Here is a 16104-nt window from a genome sequence, read left to right on the forward strand (position 1 = left end):
ATCAGGCCTATGTATTATCTGATATATTAGGCCAACAGCATGCTATTAAAAGACAAGGGAACAGTTTGAGCATTGCTGAGTAAGATCGAATAATAAGGGTCTTACCTTAAAAGCTTACTGGACAAAGCCTGATTCTCAGCAGTGATATGGGTGGCTGCTGCCCTCTCTGTCTCCAGCATGGAGACGGTGTTTCTGTACACCAGGTCCTGCTTCGTCAGTTCATTGGAGAGTTCCTTCACCTTCTCCTTAAGTGAATGCTGCTCGTGCTGCATCTGGTCCAGAAGCTCGTCTTTCTTTTTCAAACTCTGCACAAGCCGCTGGATTTCCTGGTCTTTTTCCTCCTCCAAACACTTGCATTTATTTTTATAATGCAGTATTTCCTCATTATCGCCATCAACAAAGGCCGTCTGAAGAAAAACACAGTATCAAAATAGTCAGGGCAAGTGTACCTCTTTTGTAATGCTTATAATGTCAACATTTTCAGTACTCTGATATCATACTATGTATTGCCACACATCAATCAATCAATGAAATTTTATTTATATAGCGCTTTTTACAACAGTTGTTGTCACAAAGCAGTTTTACAAGTGCCAAGTCCTAGCCCCCAGTGAGCAAACCAACATTACTATGTCTCATGTTCATCAGAGAGTTAAAAGCACTTACGTATTTAGAAGCTTTCTCAATACTCTGCTCTAAAGCAGTCTGCAACCTGGAGATTGTTTCATCTTCTTCCTGGTAAGCCGCCATGAGCGCCTTATACTCCTTATCCATATACGCAACCTGATTCTCATAATTCTATGAGAAAAATCATTAATAAACACATATAAATGCTATTATAATGTATAATCACACAGACACTCCATCTTGGACTAAACCAGTGATTCTCAATTATTTTCTGTTAAGCCCCCCCTAGGAAAAAGAAAACACTTTGCGCACACACACACTCCACCACCACCCTGGTCACTACTCTCTGCCACGACTATAAATTCTGTGGGCGTATAAACCCCATACATGACAAAATGGGATAAAAATGTGTTTTTATACGCCCACTGTAGTATCATTTATCTATAAAATTGTAATAAGTACACCTTAATAAGGTCCTTATTAACACAGAAGAAATAACAAATTATGTATTTATTATATATATATATATTTAGTTTGTAACAGAAACAATTGCATCATGAAGTGAAGTGCATCAGTTTGCATGAAATGGGAAAAAAATGAGATCCCTATTTAAACTAGAAACATTTTTGAACTGACTGGCACTTGATACTGAAAATTTAATTTAAATAAAATCAATAAATAATAATAAATTCAACTTTATCAGCAACATTAATTCAGGGGCACAATATATTAACACTTTAACCTACAAAACATGCAATACAACAATTTGTGCTGTTTTTTTTAATCAAAATGAGTTAGAACTAATGGCTACAATGAGCCCGTTTGGAAGTGCACAGCTTTTCGAAGCGGGGTTTGAAACACCCCTCAAAAACAGTGGAAGAAACATTTACCTGACGAATTTTAATGTTGCTTTCTGTTTCAGGTTTGAAAAGTGCTGGAATTTAGGCTAAAGTACTTGAAAGTGCTTGAAATTGTAACTACTTCGTTTCACAACAAATATCTGTCTGACTGAACAGTTCTCTTGTATTAGTTAACAAATACGAGCCTCTTGTAATTCCAGGACGAAACATGAGAGAACGTGAAGACGTTAAGATTGGGCGTTTTGGAAATAACAATTAAATAATGTGATAAAAAGCGAATTATTTCGAGTATATGTATAAATATTTAACTTAATTAAGTTTAACATGCTGGGAAATATTGAAATGGACCTTTAAAGTGACATACAAGTGCTTTAATTCCACCTTATAAAGGTGTATGAACCCTGCAAACATGACTTTGTTCATTGTGCTGAGGCGCGGCAGGTGCACGAGCAGACACACGTGTAAATAGGTGACCGAGAAGGCCGTTTTTCATTAGTTAAACTGAAATGATTCGAGAGGTTCAAAACACCCAATCTTAACATCTTCACGTTCTCTCATGTTTCGTCCTGGAATTACAACGTAATACAAGAGAACTGTTCAGTCAGATAGCTATTTGTTGTGAAACGAAGTAGTTACAATTTCAAGCATTTTCAAGTACTTCCAGCACTAAATTCCAGCACTTTTCAAATGTGAAACACATTAAAATTCGTCAGGCAAATGTTCCTTATTTGGAAAGTCCGCCATTCGCAGAGGTTCGCGAGAGGTGGGCGGAGTCGATCGCTACGGTCACTCGAAAGTATAAATAAGGCTTAAACCAGGTCACATGCGCGCCCCCCCCCCCCCCCGGCACTGCACAAACTGGGGGGGGGGGGGGGGGGGGGGCGCGCCCCACTATTTGAGAAGCACTGGACTAAACACAGAGACAGAAACGACCTCGCTATCATATAAATAAAAAAGGTCTAGTAGCATTTTGCATTTATCAGTTTGTCTGATCTTTTTAAACAACTTGTAGCCTATCATATTTTTCTGTTATCAAGCATAAAAAGTTAGCAACTTACCATGATTCTAGATTTAGCCATCGTTAGAGTTAGAGTAGCTAAACCTGCGTGTGCTTCAGATTACGTTTTTAGCTTCTATAAGGTCCAACCAGCCGTTAAATAGTTAAAGCGTTTTGTTGTTGCGTTTCTATAGAAATGTCGAAATCGAGAAGGTTGTTGCTAAGGTTACAGAGAACGCGGAGGCAGTGGGCAAATTATGACGTCACATCCAATTAAAAACTACTCGCGCGCGATGAGAGAGTTGCTTGCGCGAGGAATATTTGTCACACCCTTTCTGCTCGGGATTAATCTCCTGCTCGCGCAGCAGATGTTTGATTTTTGACACGTGGGAGGGACCCAGACAGGATTGGCTGTGGCTGTTTTCCAGATGTGAATTGTGATTGGCTGTCAGTAGGGTCTGTTTCATGTTTATTTTTTCACGATATCAACGCATTCAGGCAGCTGGAAGCTCCAAATACTATGAACTATGGTAAAACAAATGACCAGCTAGCTAACCTAGCAAGCTAGTTATTTATAAGCAGTGATGCCGGTAACGCGTTACTTAGTAACGCGTTACTGTAGTCGGACTACTTTTTTCAGTAACGAGTAGTCTAACGCAACTACTATTTAAAAACTAGTAGTCAGATTAAAGTTACTTATCTAAAACATCGTGCGTTACTATTTCTGCATTTCGGGGGAACGTAGGTTATATTTATTCATTCTTATTTTTTGGCTACACGTTTCTTACGCGGTTACGTCATCTCTGCTCTGCTGCGCCAAAGTCAGATGTGAACAATATGGAAGTTGAGGTTCGCCTTTAGCAGCTGGAAATACAGGCATTATTTTGATTTTATTTCGGCTAAGGAAGACAACATTAAGGTCCGTTGTACACTCTGTGCTGGCAACAGAGTGCTGTCTACTTTCAAAAACACAACGTCAAACCTGAAAAAAAAAATCGGGGCTTGGCGGCGAACGTAAATTGTTACCGGGCGGGGTGTAAAATGGACTAAATTCAGTGTTATATCGCGATCGATCGATCGCCGGTGGTTGGCGCCAGATCGAACTAGTAACTCATTGAATCATAGATGTGGATCAGAGGTAAATAAACTAGATTTATTTTTTTTCGGCGTGAGATATCGGAAGTGTGGCGTGTAAGCGTGTGAAGACAGTCAAATGCGTGTGTCTCAATGCGTGAGAGTTGGCAACCCTGTAAGTGGGCGGAGTTGAACAGAAAGACTGTCTTATTTATTTATTTAAAAAACATGTAAGCCTATTTCAAGAAAAAGTTTACAAATGCCAGTGTCATTTTTGATGTTCCGGTTAAAATACATGTCAATAAAGTGAGTATTGGCAGAACTGGTAGTCATTTTCATGTTATAGGGGCCGGGGATCAGCCTCTGCTGAAAGTAACTAAAAGTAATCTAACTTAGTTACTTTTAAAAGCAAGTAGTCAGTAACTTAACTGAGTTACTTTTTAAAGAAGTAGTCAGTAGTCAGTAGTCGGATTACTGTTTCAAAGTAACTATGGCAACACTGTTTATAAGTCCGACTTTGCACTGTATACATGGCTAGCCAGCTAGCTAGCTAAATTAGCTATTTGTAGTACACAAAACTACTGCCTTAGCAATGGACTTGGCATGTAGCTAGAAAGCCTCCTTAGCTAGCTAGCTAACTAACCATGTATACCAATGCTAATGTCAGAGTTATTTTAACATGCACAAAGAAACATTTGTGGATATGCCAGTTGATGGATAAACTGTAAATTATATTAAAAGATACTTCTTTCACTTTATGCATGATATATATTTTGCTGGCAAGGTCCAGATATCTTTCCAGTCAAGGTTGTTAAAGATGGTGTTCCAATAGATACATATGGATTAAATACAACAGCTTTCTGAAACAGTGAGCATATATGATGATTACTATTGTGTGATGTAGAGAAACACATTTTCCCTATTTCAAGATTGGTTGGGTCGATGGGTAATAATGTTGGATCATGTCCTGCTGTAATTTTAAATACCATTATCACTCCAGCAGGTATAGCATTTATAACTAATTCAGCAAAAGGAATTGCAACATTGAATTTAATTAATAAATCTAAATATTTAGTTACTAAATAATTACTAAATTCTTGATTTGTCAGTAGAGAGCCATTTGAGTTAACTAACTGTTGTACCAAGATTATATTGTGAAACCTTAGATGGTAAAATAAAGATTTGTTTCTATATACAATGTCTTTGTTATTCCAATCCTTAGGTAAATAATTATCAAAAATGTTTTGGATTTTTACATTTGCAGGCTGGTCCATTTTTTCATTATATCGTTCAGGCCATACCATATGTGACCTATATTGCTAGAACTCAAACAATGTAAGTGATCAACTCCTAATTTCAAATGCTGTCATGGATTGAGGTTCCCGTGATGTGTTCCAAGTTTGGTTCAAATTGACATGTCGGAGACGCTACTGTACACAAAAACCTCTAAAATGATCAAAACTAATGCTGCAATCCTGTCATGCAGAATACAGAAAAGTAATGAGTCTTGTATGATTAAGTCAAATGAGCCAAATAACTTTGTAATGACATATTATAACAAAAACTATACTGCCTGACCAGGAATTAACATTTTATTTCACTAAAATGTCTTTGTCGCTGTAATATCTGTATGGTAGTGCTTTGTCTCCATCTACTGGCCAAATACTGGAACCTACTGAAAAGCATTGCTTACATCAGACCTGGGCAAACCACGGCCCGCGGGCCACATCCGGCCCGTTGTGCGTCCCTGTCCGGCCCGCGAGAGGCCAATCATAAATGAAACAAATATCTATGTAGTGCGTGCAATAAAACTGTGACGCTTTTATTTTGAAAGCACTACGTGTGAACTGTGCGAAAAACACTGTAGGTGATCAGTGTTGCACCTCGCGTGAACCTCCGCAAACGGCGGAAAATTTACGTGACGAATTTTAATTGTGCATTGTGTTCCAGGTTTGAAAAGTGCTGGAATTTAGGCTAAAGTACTTGAAAATGCTTGAAATTGTAACTGTATTTCGATTCACAACAAATAGCTGACTGAACAGGGGGGTATTCCAGAAACCGGGTAAGTAAACTCAGAGTTAACGAAAACTCAGGGTTTTCCGTTCCAGAAACCGAGCTTAGAGAGAACCTGAGTCAGCTGGGAAATATTGAAATGGACCTTGAAAGTGCTGTAGAAGTGCTTTAAAGCTAGGTTTAAGCCAGGCTTATACTTAACGCGGCGTGAGAGTCCGCGCGGCGAAAATTATGTAATCGCGATGGCGGAGGGCCTCACGCGCTGTTGATTCGCAAGGTCGTGCACTACACCTCTCGAATTTTGTAACTTCAGCGCAATGAACAAAGTCATGTTTGCAGGGTTCATACACCTTTACAAGGTGGAATTAACGTCACTTTCAATGTACATTTCAATATTTCCCAGCATGTTAAACTTAAGTTAAATATTTATACATATATTCGAAATGATCCGAAATAATTCCCTTTTTTATCACATTATTTAATTGTTGTTTATTTTCAAAACGCCCAATCTTAACGTCTTCACGTTCTCTCATGTTTCGTCCTGGAATTACAAGAAGCTCGTATTTGTTAACGTAATACAAAAAAACTGTTCATTCAGATGGCTATTTGTTGTGAAACGAAGTAGTTACAATTTCAAACATTTTCAAGTATTTAGCCTAAATTCCAGCACTTTTCAAATCTGAAACAAAAAGCAACAATAAAATTGGTCAGGTAAATGTTCCTTCCCCTGTTTTTGAGGGGTGTTTCTTTATACCAACACACATCGTTTCAGAGGACACTCGCGGAAGTTTGCGTGAGGTGGGCGGAGCCACTGTGATGACGTCATTATTGTTTGTGTGGCCCTCTGACACAATTCAGGTTTCTCATGTGGCCCCTTGTACAAATTAATTGCCCACCCCTGGCTTACATGAAACCCCTCGCAAACACACCCATACACACAAAGCTAATCTCAGCATGTGATTTAGTTCTACGATCTGAATAATTTTTTGCCAATACATTTTGCCACATTTTGATCTTTTGGGACTTTAGTGCCTCATCTGATATAAAAAACACTTCATACATTCATATCAAAGGTCAAACATTTGCTCAACACAACACATTGGTTCTCTTTGGCTGCTTAGGCCTATAGGGCCTAAGAATATTATCTATAAAAATAAAAATTTTTCCACAAAAATTCCACTACTCACAATAAAATGCCCACAGGATCCCACATCAAAAATTAAAAAATGCTCATAGGATCCCACAATTTAAAAGTAAGTGCTCACAGGATCCAATTATTCAAAATACAGTGCCCACCGGATCCCACTATTCACAATAAAATGCCCACAGGATCCCACAGAACCTGATAGATAGAAAATTTAAAGATAGAACAATCTGAAGGCCAATTGCAAGGCAAGGCCACGCAATTGGCCTTCAGTTCTGGGAATCAGAAGTTTAAATTTCTGCTCGCATTTAATTTTTCACCATCAATTTTTTTTTACTCAGTAATGTGAGGGCGTTCAAATGTAGTGAAGTAAAACTACTTGGGGCAAAATGTACTCAAGTAAAAGTAAAAATTACATATTTCAAAAACTACTCAGAAAATTACAAATTACTCATAAAAAGTACTCAATTACAGTAATGTGAGTAAATGTAATTAGTTACTTTCCACCCCTGCACCGGACAGTTGTGGTGAAGAGAGAGCTGAGCCAACAGGCAAAGCTCTCCTAAAGCCCCGCGGATACCCCACAATCCACAATTAGGTGCTTCCGTTACATAAATATTTACTTTAAAATGTTTTGCTGCACTCCGATGTAATGAGTAAATATAAAACCTGAAATTGAGTTAGTGAATATTTCCCTGATTCAAGTACTTGATAGTTATTATTGGTGGAGCAATAATAATTTTTCAGCTCTTTTATTTCTTTACAAAAGCCCCTCCTCCCTGTGAACGCCTGTTTGAGGAAGTAAATCTGAGTGACACACGAGTCTTTATTAATTCTGCCTTCAGGCGAGTTATAAATATGATGAGATCCTCTTAACTCTGGTATTTACTTATTTCTGCCTCATTTCTGAAAGGAGTCTAAACTCCCTCAGCTGGATAAAGGACTACAGTGACTGATTCTCTCCTGTGCTACTGTGTTTATTACAGACAATCTAAAAGTGAAAGTGAAGTTTGTACAGAAGGAGACATTACAGAGAAACAGCACAGCAGCTGTTGGAGGAAATGGCTGCTACAAACATTCTGTCAGAAGAAGAGTTTTCATGTCCTGTGTGCTGTGACATCTTCAGGGATCCTGTTTTACTGTCATGTACCCACAGTGTGTGTAAAACCTGTCTGCAGCAGTTCTGGGAAACCAAAGGATCTCGAGAATGTCCAGTTTGTAGAAGAAGATTTTCTAAATCCAACCCTCCCCTTAATCGTGCACTAAAGAACCTGTGTGAGTCCTTTCTAGAGAGCACGAGTCAGAGATCTTCAGCAGGGTCTGAGGTTCTCTGCAGTCTGCACAATGAGAAACTCAAAGTCTTCTGTCTGGAGGACCAACAGCCTGTGTGTGTCGTGTGTCAGATTTCAAAGGCACATAAAACTCACGACTGCTGTCCAGTAGATGAAGCTGTGTGTGACTTTAAGGTATGAAATATATACAATTTTTTTTACTAATTTTTTTCCAGTGTTTACAATTATCTTGAAAAATATGTTAGACAGTCTAGATTGAATTTGTCAGATGATGAGATTTTAGACAGCTAAATCAGACCTTCATTCACCGTGAAACTTAATATAAATAAAAATATTGATATACAATCTGCTACAATATATCAAACATCTCCTCTTGATAGTAAAAGGACAATAGTAATCATGCCATTGTGTTCAGTCATTATAATCTCTGTAATCTCCAGCATATCTATACAGATACAGTGATGAGTCCTGTAAGACTCACACTGTCCTCTACTAAATCCGTATTTTACAGAACAAACTCAAGACCTCACTGGAGTCTCTACAGCAGCATCTGAAGGTCTTCGAGAAAGATAAACAAGTCTGTGAGAAAACAGCAGCACACATTAAGGTGAAAGGTCACTCTGAGTTCTGAATGGTACTGTGATCACTGCCCACGTACACCATAATGAAACACACACATTTGGACAGTTTATATTTCCTCATCATCTCCCATTCCAGTATCAGGCCGAGCACACAGAGAGGCAGATAAAGGAGGAGTTTGAGAAGATCCACCAGTTTCTAAGAGATGAAGAAGCAGCAAGAATAGCTGCACTGAAGGAGGAAGAGGAGCAGAAGAGCCACATGATGAGGAGGAAGATTGAGGAGATGAGTGGAGAAATAGCATCTCTTTCAGATCAAATCAGAAACACAGAGAAGGAGATGGAAGCTGAGAACATCCCGTTCTTACTAGTAAGAATCACTCAGTCTGTCTCTCTCTCTCTCTCTCTCTCTCTCTCTCTCTCTCTCTCTCTCTCTCTCTCTCTCTCTCTCTCTCTCTCACACACACACACACACACACCCACACACACACACACACAAATGCACACAAAAAAGTAAAATGTTTTGACATTTGTTTTAGTTTGTATGTGTGTGTAAGGGTCTTTAGACACATTGATTTTATTATCACATAATGAAAAGGCATATTTGACCCTCGTATAAAGAAAAGGACAAAAATTTGATTTCATTTTCTGTGTTTGTCCCTCTGTTTCCTTCTCAGAACGTGTCGTCCACATTGAAACAGTAAGTGATTATTATTTCTGTTTGATATATTGTGTTACACATTGTGTTTGAGAAATTATTATACATTCAGATCTTCAGTATGTGGTCTCTGTTATTTCAGAAATATGATATATGAAGAAGGTATTTAGGAATAAAAAATATATATTGATATTGACGATGTGCAAACATTTCAATTACATATTGATGGATTTAATTAAAGATATTTCACATGTTACTTTTAATGTTAAATACTTTGAATAAGATAAATAATAATCTATTATATATTTTAATAATATAATAGCTTTATACATTTCCAGAGTTCATCACACCCCAAAGGAACATGAGAAGGTGTCAGGAGCTCTGATCAATGTAGCAAAACATCTTTCCAACCTGAAGTTCAGAGTCTGGGAGAGAATGCAGAAGATTCTCCAGTACTGTGAGTTTTGGTGTTCTTTGATTAATTAGAGTAATTCTGTTCTCCTCACAATTAGAACTCTATAGAGAGAGAAACATTAACATTGTGTGTTTGGTACATGAACTATTCCAGTATTAAAGGCTGTATTAGTATAAACAGTGAGGGGGACGACCAGTTGGCTGCTGGTCTGAGGAGAGACAGTCAGTCCATGAGGAGATCTACACCACCCACTCTCCACCTCTACACACCACCCACTCTCCACCTCTACACCACCCACTCTCCACCTCTACACCACCCACTCTCCACCTCTACACACCACCCACTCTCCCCTCTACACACCACCCACTCTCCACCTCTACACACCACACACTCTCCACCTCTACACCACCACCCACTCTCCACCTCTACACACCACCCACTCTCCACCTCTACACCACCCACTCTCCCCTCTACACCACCCACTCTCCACCTCTACACCACCCACTCTCCACCTCTACACACCAACCACTCTCCACCTCTACACCACCCATTCTCCACCTCTACACACCACCCACTCTCCACCTCTACACACCACCCACTCTCCACCTCTACACACCACCCACTCTCCCCTCTACACACCACCCACTCTCCACCTCTACACCACCCACTCTCCCCTCTACACACCACCCACTCTCCACGTCTACACCACTCACTCTCCACCTCTACACCACCCACTCTCCACCTCTACACCACCCACTCTCCACCTCTACACATCACCCACTCTCCCCTCTACACCACCCACTCTCCACCTCTACACACCACCCACTTTCCACCTCTACACACCACCCACTCTAAACCTCTACACACCACCCACTCTCCACCTCTACACACCACCCACTCTCCCCCTCTACACACCACCCACTCTCCACCTCTACACCACCCATTCTCCACCTCTACACACCACCCACTCTCCACCTCTACACCACCCACTCTCCACCTCTACACACCACCCACTCTAAACCTCTACACACCACCCACTCTCCACCTCTACACCACCCTCTCTCCACCTCTACACACCACCCACTCTCCACCTCTACACACCACCCACTCTCCACCTCTACACACCATCCACTCTCCACCTCTACACACCACCCACTCTCCCCCTCTACACACCACCCACTCTCCACGTCTACACACCACCCACTCTCCACCTCTACACACCAACACAAAACAAAACAGTTGTTTATTCCAGGCTGTACATGTGATAAAATAAACTTAAAACAAAACTTTCAAACCATGGTTAGGTCGTTCCAAATATCTCTCCACCTCTACACACCACCCACTCTCTCCACCTCTACACACCACCCACTCTCCCCTCTACACCACCCACTCTCCACCTCTACACACCACCCACTCTCCCCCTCTACACACCACCCACTCTCCACCTCTACACCACCCATTCTCCACCTCTACACACCACCCAATCTCCACCTCTACACACCACCCACTCTCCACCTCTACACACCACCCACTCTCCCCTCTACACACCACCCACTCTCCACCTCTACACCACCCACTCTCCCCTCTACACACCACCCACTCTCCACCTCTACACCACTCACTCTCCCCCTCTACACACCACCCACTCTCCACCTCTACACACCACCCACTCTCCACCTCTACACCACCCACTCTCCACCTCTACACCACCCACTCTCCCCTCTACACCACCCACTCTCCACCTCTACACACCACCCACTCTCCCCCTCTACACCACCCACTCTCCCCTCTACACCACCCACTGTCCACCTCTACACACCACCCACTGTCCACCTCTACACACCACCCACTCTCCCCTCTACACGCCACCTTCTCTCCACCTCTACACACCACCCACTCTCCCCCTCTACACACCACCCACTCTCCCCCTCTACACACCACCCACTCTCCACCTGTACACCACCCATTCTCCACCTCTACACACCACCCACTCTCCACCTCTACACACCACCCACTCTCCACCTCTACACACCACCCACTCTCCCCTCTACACACCACCCACTCTCCACCTCTACACCACCCACTCTCCCCTTTACACACCACCCACTCTCCACCTCTACACCACTCACTCTCCCCCTCTACACACCACCCACTCTCCACCTCTACACACCACCCACTCTCCACCTCTACACCACCCACTCTCCACCTCTACACCACCCACTCTCCACCTCTACACATCACCCACTCTCCCCTCTACACCACCCACTCTCCACCTCTACACACCACCCACTCTCCCCCTCTACACCACCCACTCTCCACCTCTACACACCACCCACTCTTCCCTCTACACACCACCCACTCTCCCCCTCTACACACCACCCACTCTCCCCCTCTACACACCACCCACTCTCCCCTCTACACCACCCACTCTCCACCTCTACAGACCACCCACTTTCCACCTCTACACACCACCCACTCTCCACCTCTACACACCACCCACTCTCCACCTCTACACACCACCCACTCTCCCCTCTACACACCACCCACTCTCCACCTCTACACACCACCCACTCTCCACCTCTACACACCATCCACTCTCCACCTCTACACACCACCCACTCTCCCCCTCTACACACCACCCACTCTCCACGTCTACACACCACCCACTCTCCACCTCTACACACCAACACAAAACAAAACAGTTGTTTATTCCAGGCTGTACATGCGATAAAATAAACTTAAAACAAAACTTTCAAACCATGGTTAGGTCGTTCCAAATATCTCTCCACCTCTACACACCACCCACTCTCTCCACCTCTACACACCACCCACTCTCCACCTCTACACCACCCACTCTCCACCTCTACACACCACCCACTCTCCACCTCTACACCACCCATTCTCCACCTCTACACACCACCCACTCTCCCTGGGACATCACCACCTCCACCTGCTCCTCCATCCTGCCTCCTCCCCCATCCTGTAAATAATGAAGATACTAGGGGTCTATAGGAAGTCCGGTACTCTGAGTCTGAGCTCCATGAATCTCCATCCCTGAGGGACCAAGCGTGTCAGCTGGGACTCTCCCTTGTCTCTGTGTCTGTCTCTGTCTGTCCCCCGTCATCATCTTTGTGTCTGTGTCTTTTCTTTTCTGCGTCCCTGTCACCACCTTTGTTTCTGTGTTTGACTCTGTCTTTGTCCCTGTCTCCATCTTTGTATCTGTCCCAGTGTTGTCCTTTGAGTTTTTGTCCCACCCCCTCAAGTGGTGAATGAAGCAACTTTCTTTACTCGTGTCTGCGTTATTCCGATACGTAAAGGAAACTTCCCCAAAGCTCTGTGATGAACAAAACAAAATGGTTGTTTATTCCAGGCTGTACATGTGATGAAATAAACTTAAAACAAAACTTTCAAACCATGGTTAGGTCGTTCCAAATATATGGTGCAGCACAAACCGTAACGCTTGTTGCTACCAGTATTCTCAACTACTCGCTTCTCCCCTGAAACCAACATGAGCTTCCCGCCCCATCACCACTTAGCTCTTAAAGAGACAGTGACCTAATTTCTTCACACAAACAAATGGTGCCTGTAGACATTTATATTTACATAATCAGTACAAATATCACCTCTGGCATCTTAATACTATATTAAACAGCAATATATACACATATGCACCTCTTCACAAAAAAGTTAATCAACAACACATTTACACACAATGCAAAGAAGGTCCTTATGTTTTATCTCCTACACCAGACCTGGGCAAACAACGGTCCGCGGGCCACATCCGGCCCGTTGTGCGTCTCTGTCCGGCCCGCGAGAGGCCAATCATAAATGAAACAAATATCTATGTCGTACGTGCAATACAACTGTGACGCTTTTATTTTGAAAGCGCTACGTTTGTGTTAATTCCGTGTGGACGTACCTGCGTGTGTGTGAGCTGTGCGAGAAACACTGTAGGTGATCAGCGACAAGTTAAGGCTGAATTAATACTTTCGGGAGTGAACGTTGCACCTCGCGCGAACCTCCGCAAACGGCGGAAAATTTACGTGACGAATTTTAATTGTGTATTGTGTTCCAGGTTTGAAAACTGCTGGAATTTAGGCTAAAGTACTTGAAAATGCTTGAAATTGTAACTGTATTTCGATTCACAACAAATAGCTGACTGAACAGGGGGGTATTCCAGAAAGCGGGTAAGTAAACTCAGAGTTAACGAAAGCTCAGGTTTTCCGTTCCAGAAACCGAGCTTAGAGAGAACCTGAGTCAGCTGGGAAATATTGAAATGGACCTTGAAAGTGCCGTAGAAGTGCTTTAAAGCTAGGTTTAAGCCAGGTTTATACTTGACGCGGCGCGAGCGGCGCGAGGGTCCGTGCTGCGAAAATTATGTAATCGCGGTGGCGGAGGGCCTCACGCACTGTTGATTCGCAAGGTTGTGCACCTCTCGAATTTTGTAACTTCGTGCGCGCACCGCGCTTCAGCGCAATGAACAAAGTCATGTTTGCAGGGTTCATACACCTTTACAAGGTGGAATTAAAGCATTTATACGTCACTTTCAAGGTCCATTTCAATATTTCCCAGCACGTTAAACTTAATTATGTTAAATATTTATACATATATTCTAAATGATCCGAAATAATTTGCTTTATCACATTAATTGTTGTTTATTTTCAAAACGCCCAATCTTAACGTCTTCACGTTCTCTCATGTTTCGTCCTGGAATTACAAAAGGCTCGTATTTGTTAACGTAATACAAGAAAACTGTTCATTCAGATGGCTATTTGTTGTGAAACGAAGTAGTTACAATTTCAAACATTTTCAAGTATTTAACCTAAATTCCAGCACTTTTCAAATCTGAAACAAAAAGCAACATTAAAATTGGTCAGGTAAATGTTCCTTCTCCTGTTTTTGAGGGGTGTTTCTTTATACCAACACACATCCTTTTGGAGAACACTGCACAGAATGTGACGCGGCAAGTATAAATGCCTCTGCCGTTCGCGGAAGTTTGCGTGAGGTGGGCGGAGCCACTGTGATGACGTCATTATTGTTTGTGTGGCCCTCTGACACAATTCAGGTTTCTCATGTGGCCCCTTGAAAAAATTAATTGCCCACCCCTGTCCTACACCACTGGTGTTAGTTACTCTGGGAGTAGCGCCCTTTAGTGGGGGAACTGTAACGGTATCCACCCACTAATGAGGACACACACACTTCAGTACACAGACACTAATAATACACACATGCAGTGTGACACTCAGTGTAACAGTAGCACTGCACTAGTTAAGTGTCACATGTGATACTCAAATAATGAATCCAAGACATATAGAAATATATTAATGAATAACACAGACACAATTTCAAGCATCAAAACACCAAGCACACAAGTTCTGCAGGGGTGTGTGGTGAACACACAACATCACCATCACTTCCCTCTTATCAACCTACTGCAGCATTTCACTCAGAGTAAAGGGCCTGCAGTCTGTAGATGTGACCTCATCACATAAACACATGAAGAACATGATGATTCATTCTGTTCTCTCTCCTCAGACCCTGTTACTCTGGACCCCAACACCGCACATCCAGAACTCCACCTGTCTGATGATCTCACTACTGTAAAACGCAGACCACAGAAATCACTGCTTCCTGATAATCCAGAGAGATTTGATGAGTGTGCGTGTGTCCTGGGCTCTGAGGGCTTTAACTCAGGGACACACTGCTGGGATGTTGATGTTGGAAACAGTGATGACTGGGAACTGGGTGTAATTAGAGAGTCTGTATGTAGAAAGGTTGATAGTTACTGGGGTTCAGTGTGGCGTGTGTGCTACACTAAAATAATTGGTCAATACTGGACACGCTGCCCAGGACAACCAGGTCACCCCCTAACACCTACAGAGAAACTGCAGAGGGTCAGAGTTCAGCTGGACTGGGACAGGGGGAAAGTGACATTCACTGATCTTCTAACCAGTTCACACCTGTGCACTATAACACACACTTTTACTCACACTGTTTTCCCTTTATTCTGCAGTTCCTCTCCTATGAGGATCTTACCAGCAAAGATATCAGTAACTGTGGAACAGCAAAATTAATGTTGCCTTGAATTAATCTGCATACATGTAATAATGAACATTATATATATTTATATATATTGCTCAAAAAAATAAAAGGAATACTAAAATAACATCCTAGATCTCAATTAATAAAATAATCCAGTTGAAAATCTTTTTTTATTACATAGTGGAATGTGATGAGAACAAAATAACATAAAATAATCAATGTAAATCAGTATTATAATCCCATGGAGGTTTGGATTTTGGAATACTCAAAATCAAACTGGAAAATCAAATGACTTTCCACGTCAGTGGAAAATCCTCTAGACAAGTTCACTACAAGGCTCAGTAGTGTGTGTGGCCTTCACGTGCCTGTATGACCTACCTACAACACCTGGGCATGCTCCTGATGAG

At 42.2% G+C, this 16104-nt stretch overlaps 1 protein-coding gene and 1 long non-coding RNA gene across 2 annotated transcripts; one reads left to right on the forward strand and one right to left on the reverse strand.

Moving 5' to 3' along the window:
• Positions 1-338: 338 nt before the first annotated feature.
• On the reverse strand, positions 339-2611 carry LOC143491257 (uncharacterized). The gene is made up of 3 exons (XR_013125152.1): positions 2543-2611; positions 664-795; positions 339-407 (listed from the first exon to the last, which is right to left on the reverse strand). It is a non-coding gene; the product is annotated as an uncharacterized LOC143491257 (long non-coding RNA).
• A 5162-nt stretch (positions 2612-7773) lies between these two features.
• Positions 7774-15762, forward strand: LOC143491255 (E3 ubiquitin-protein ligase TRIM35-like). Its single transcript, XM_076990098.1, has 6 exons — positions 7774-8178; positions 8516-8611; positions 8722-8952; positions 9260-9282; positions 9579-9697; positions 15191-15762. The coding sequence occupies exons 1-6, from the start codon at positions 7774-7776 to the stop codon at positions 15727-15729; spliced, it is 1413 nt and encodes a 470-aa protein (XP_076846213.1). The 3' UTR covers positions 15730-15762.
• Positions 15763-16104: the final 342 nt, after the last annotated feature.

The sequence above is a fragment of the Brachyhypopomus gauderio genome, unplaced genomic scaffold (genome assembly GCF_052324685.1).
Source record: "Brachyhypopomus gauderio isolate BG-103 unplaced genomic scaffold, BGAUD_0.2 sc73, whole genome shotgun sequence".
In the NCBI taxonomy this organism is placed as follows: domain Eukaryota; kingdom Metazoa; phylum Chordata; class Actinopteri; order Gymnotiformes; family Hypopomidae; genus Brachyhypopomus; species Brachyhypopomus gauderio.

What these genes read in the sequence shown, in the direction of transcription:
- LOC143491255 (XM_076990098.1), top strand. Translation starts at nt 7,774, where the DNA reads ATGGCTGCTACAAACATTCTGTCAGAAGAAGAGTTTTCATGTCCTGTG. An exon ending in AAGCTGTGTGTGACTTTAAG is followed by an intron (nt 8,179 to 8,515) that starts GTATGAAATATA and finishes CGTATTTTACAG; the next exon opens with AACAAACTCAAGACCTCACT. An exon ending in AAACAGCAGCACACATTAAG is followed by an intron (nt 8,612 to 8,721) that starts GTGAAAGGTCAC and finishes CTCCCATTCCAG; the next exon opens with TATCAGGCCGAGCACACAGA.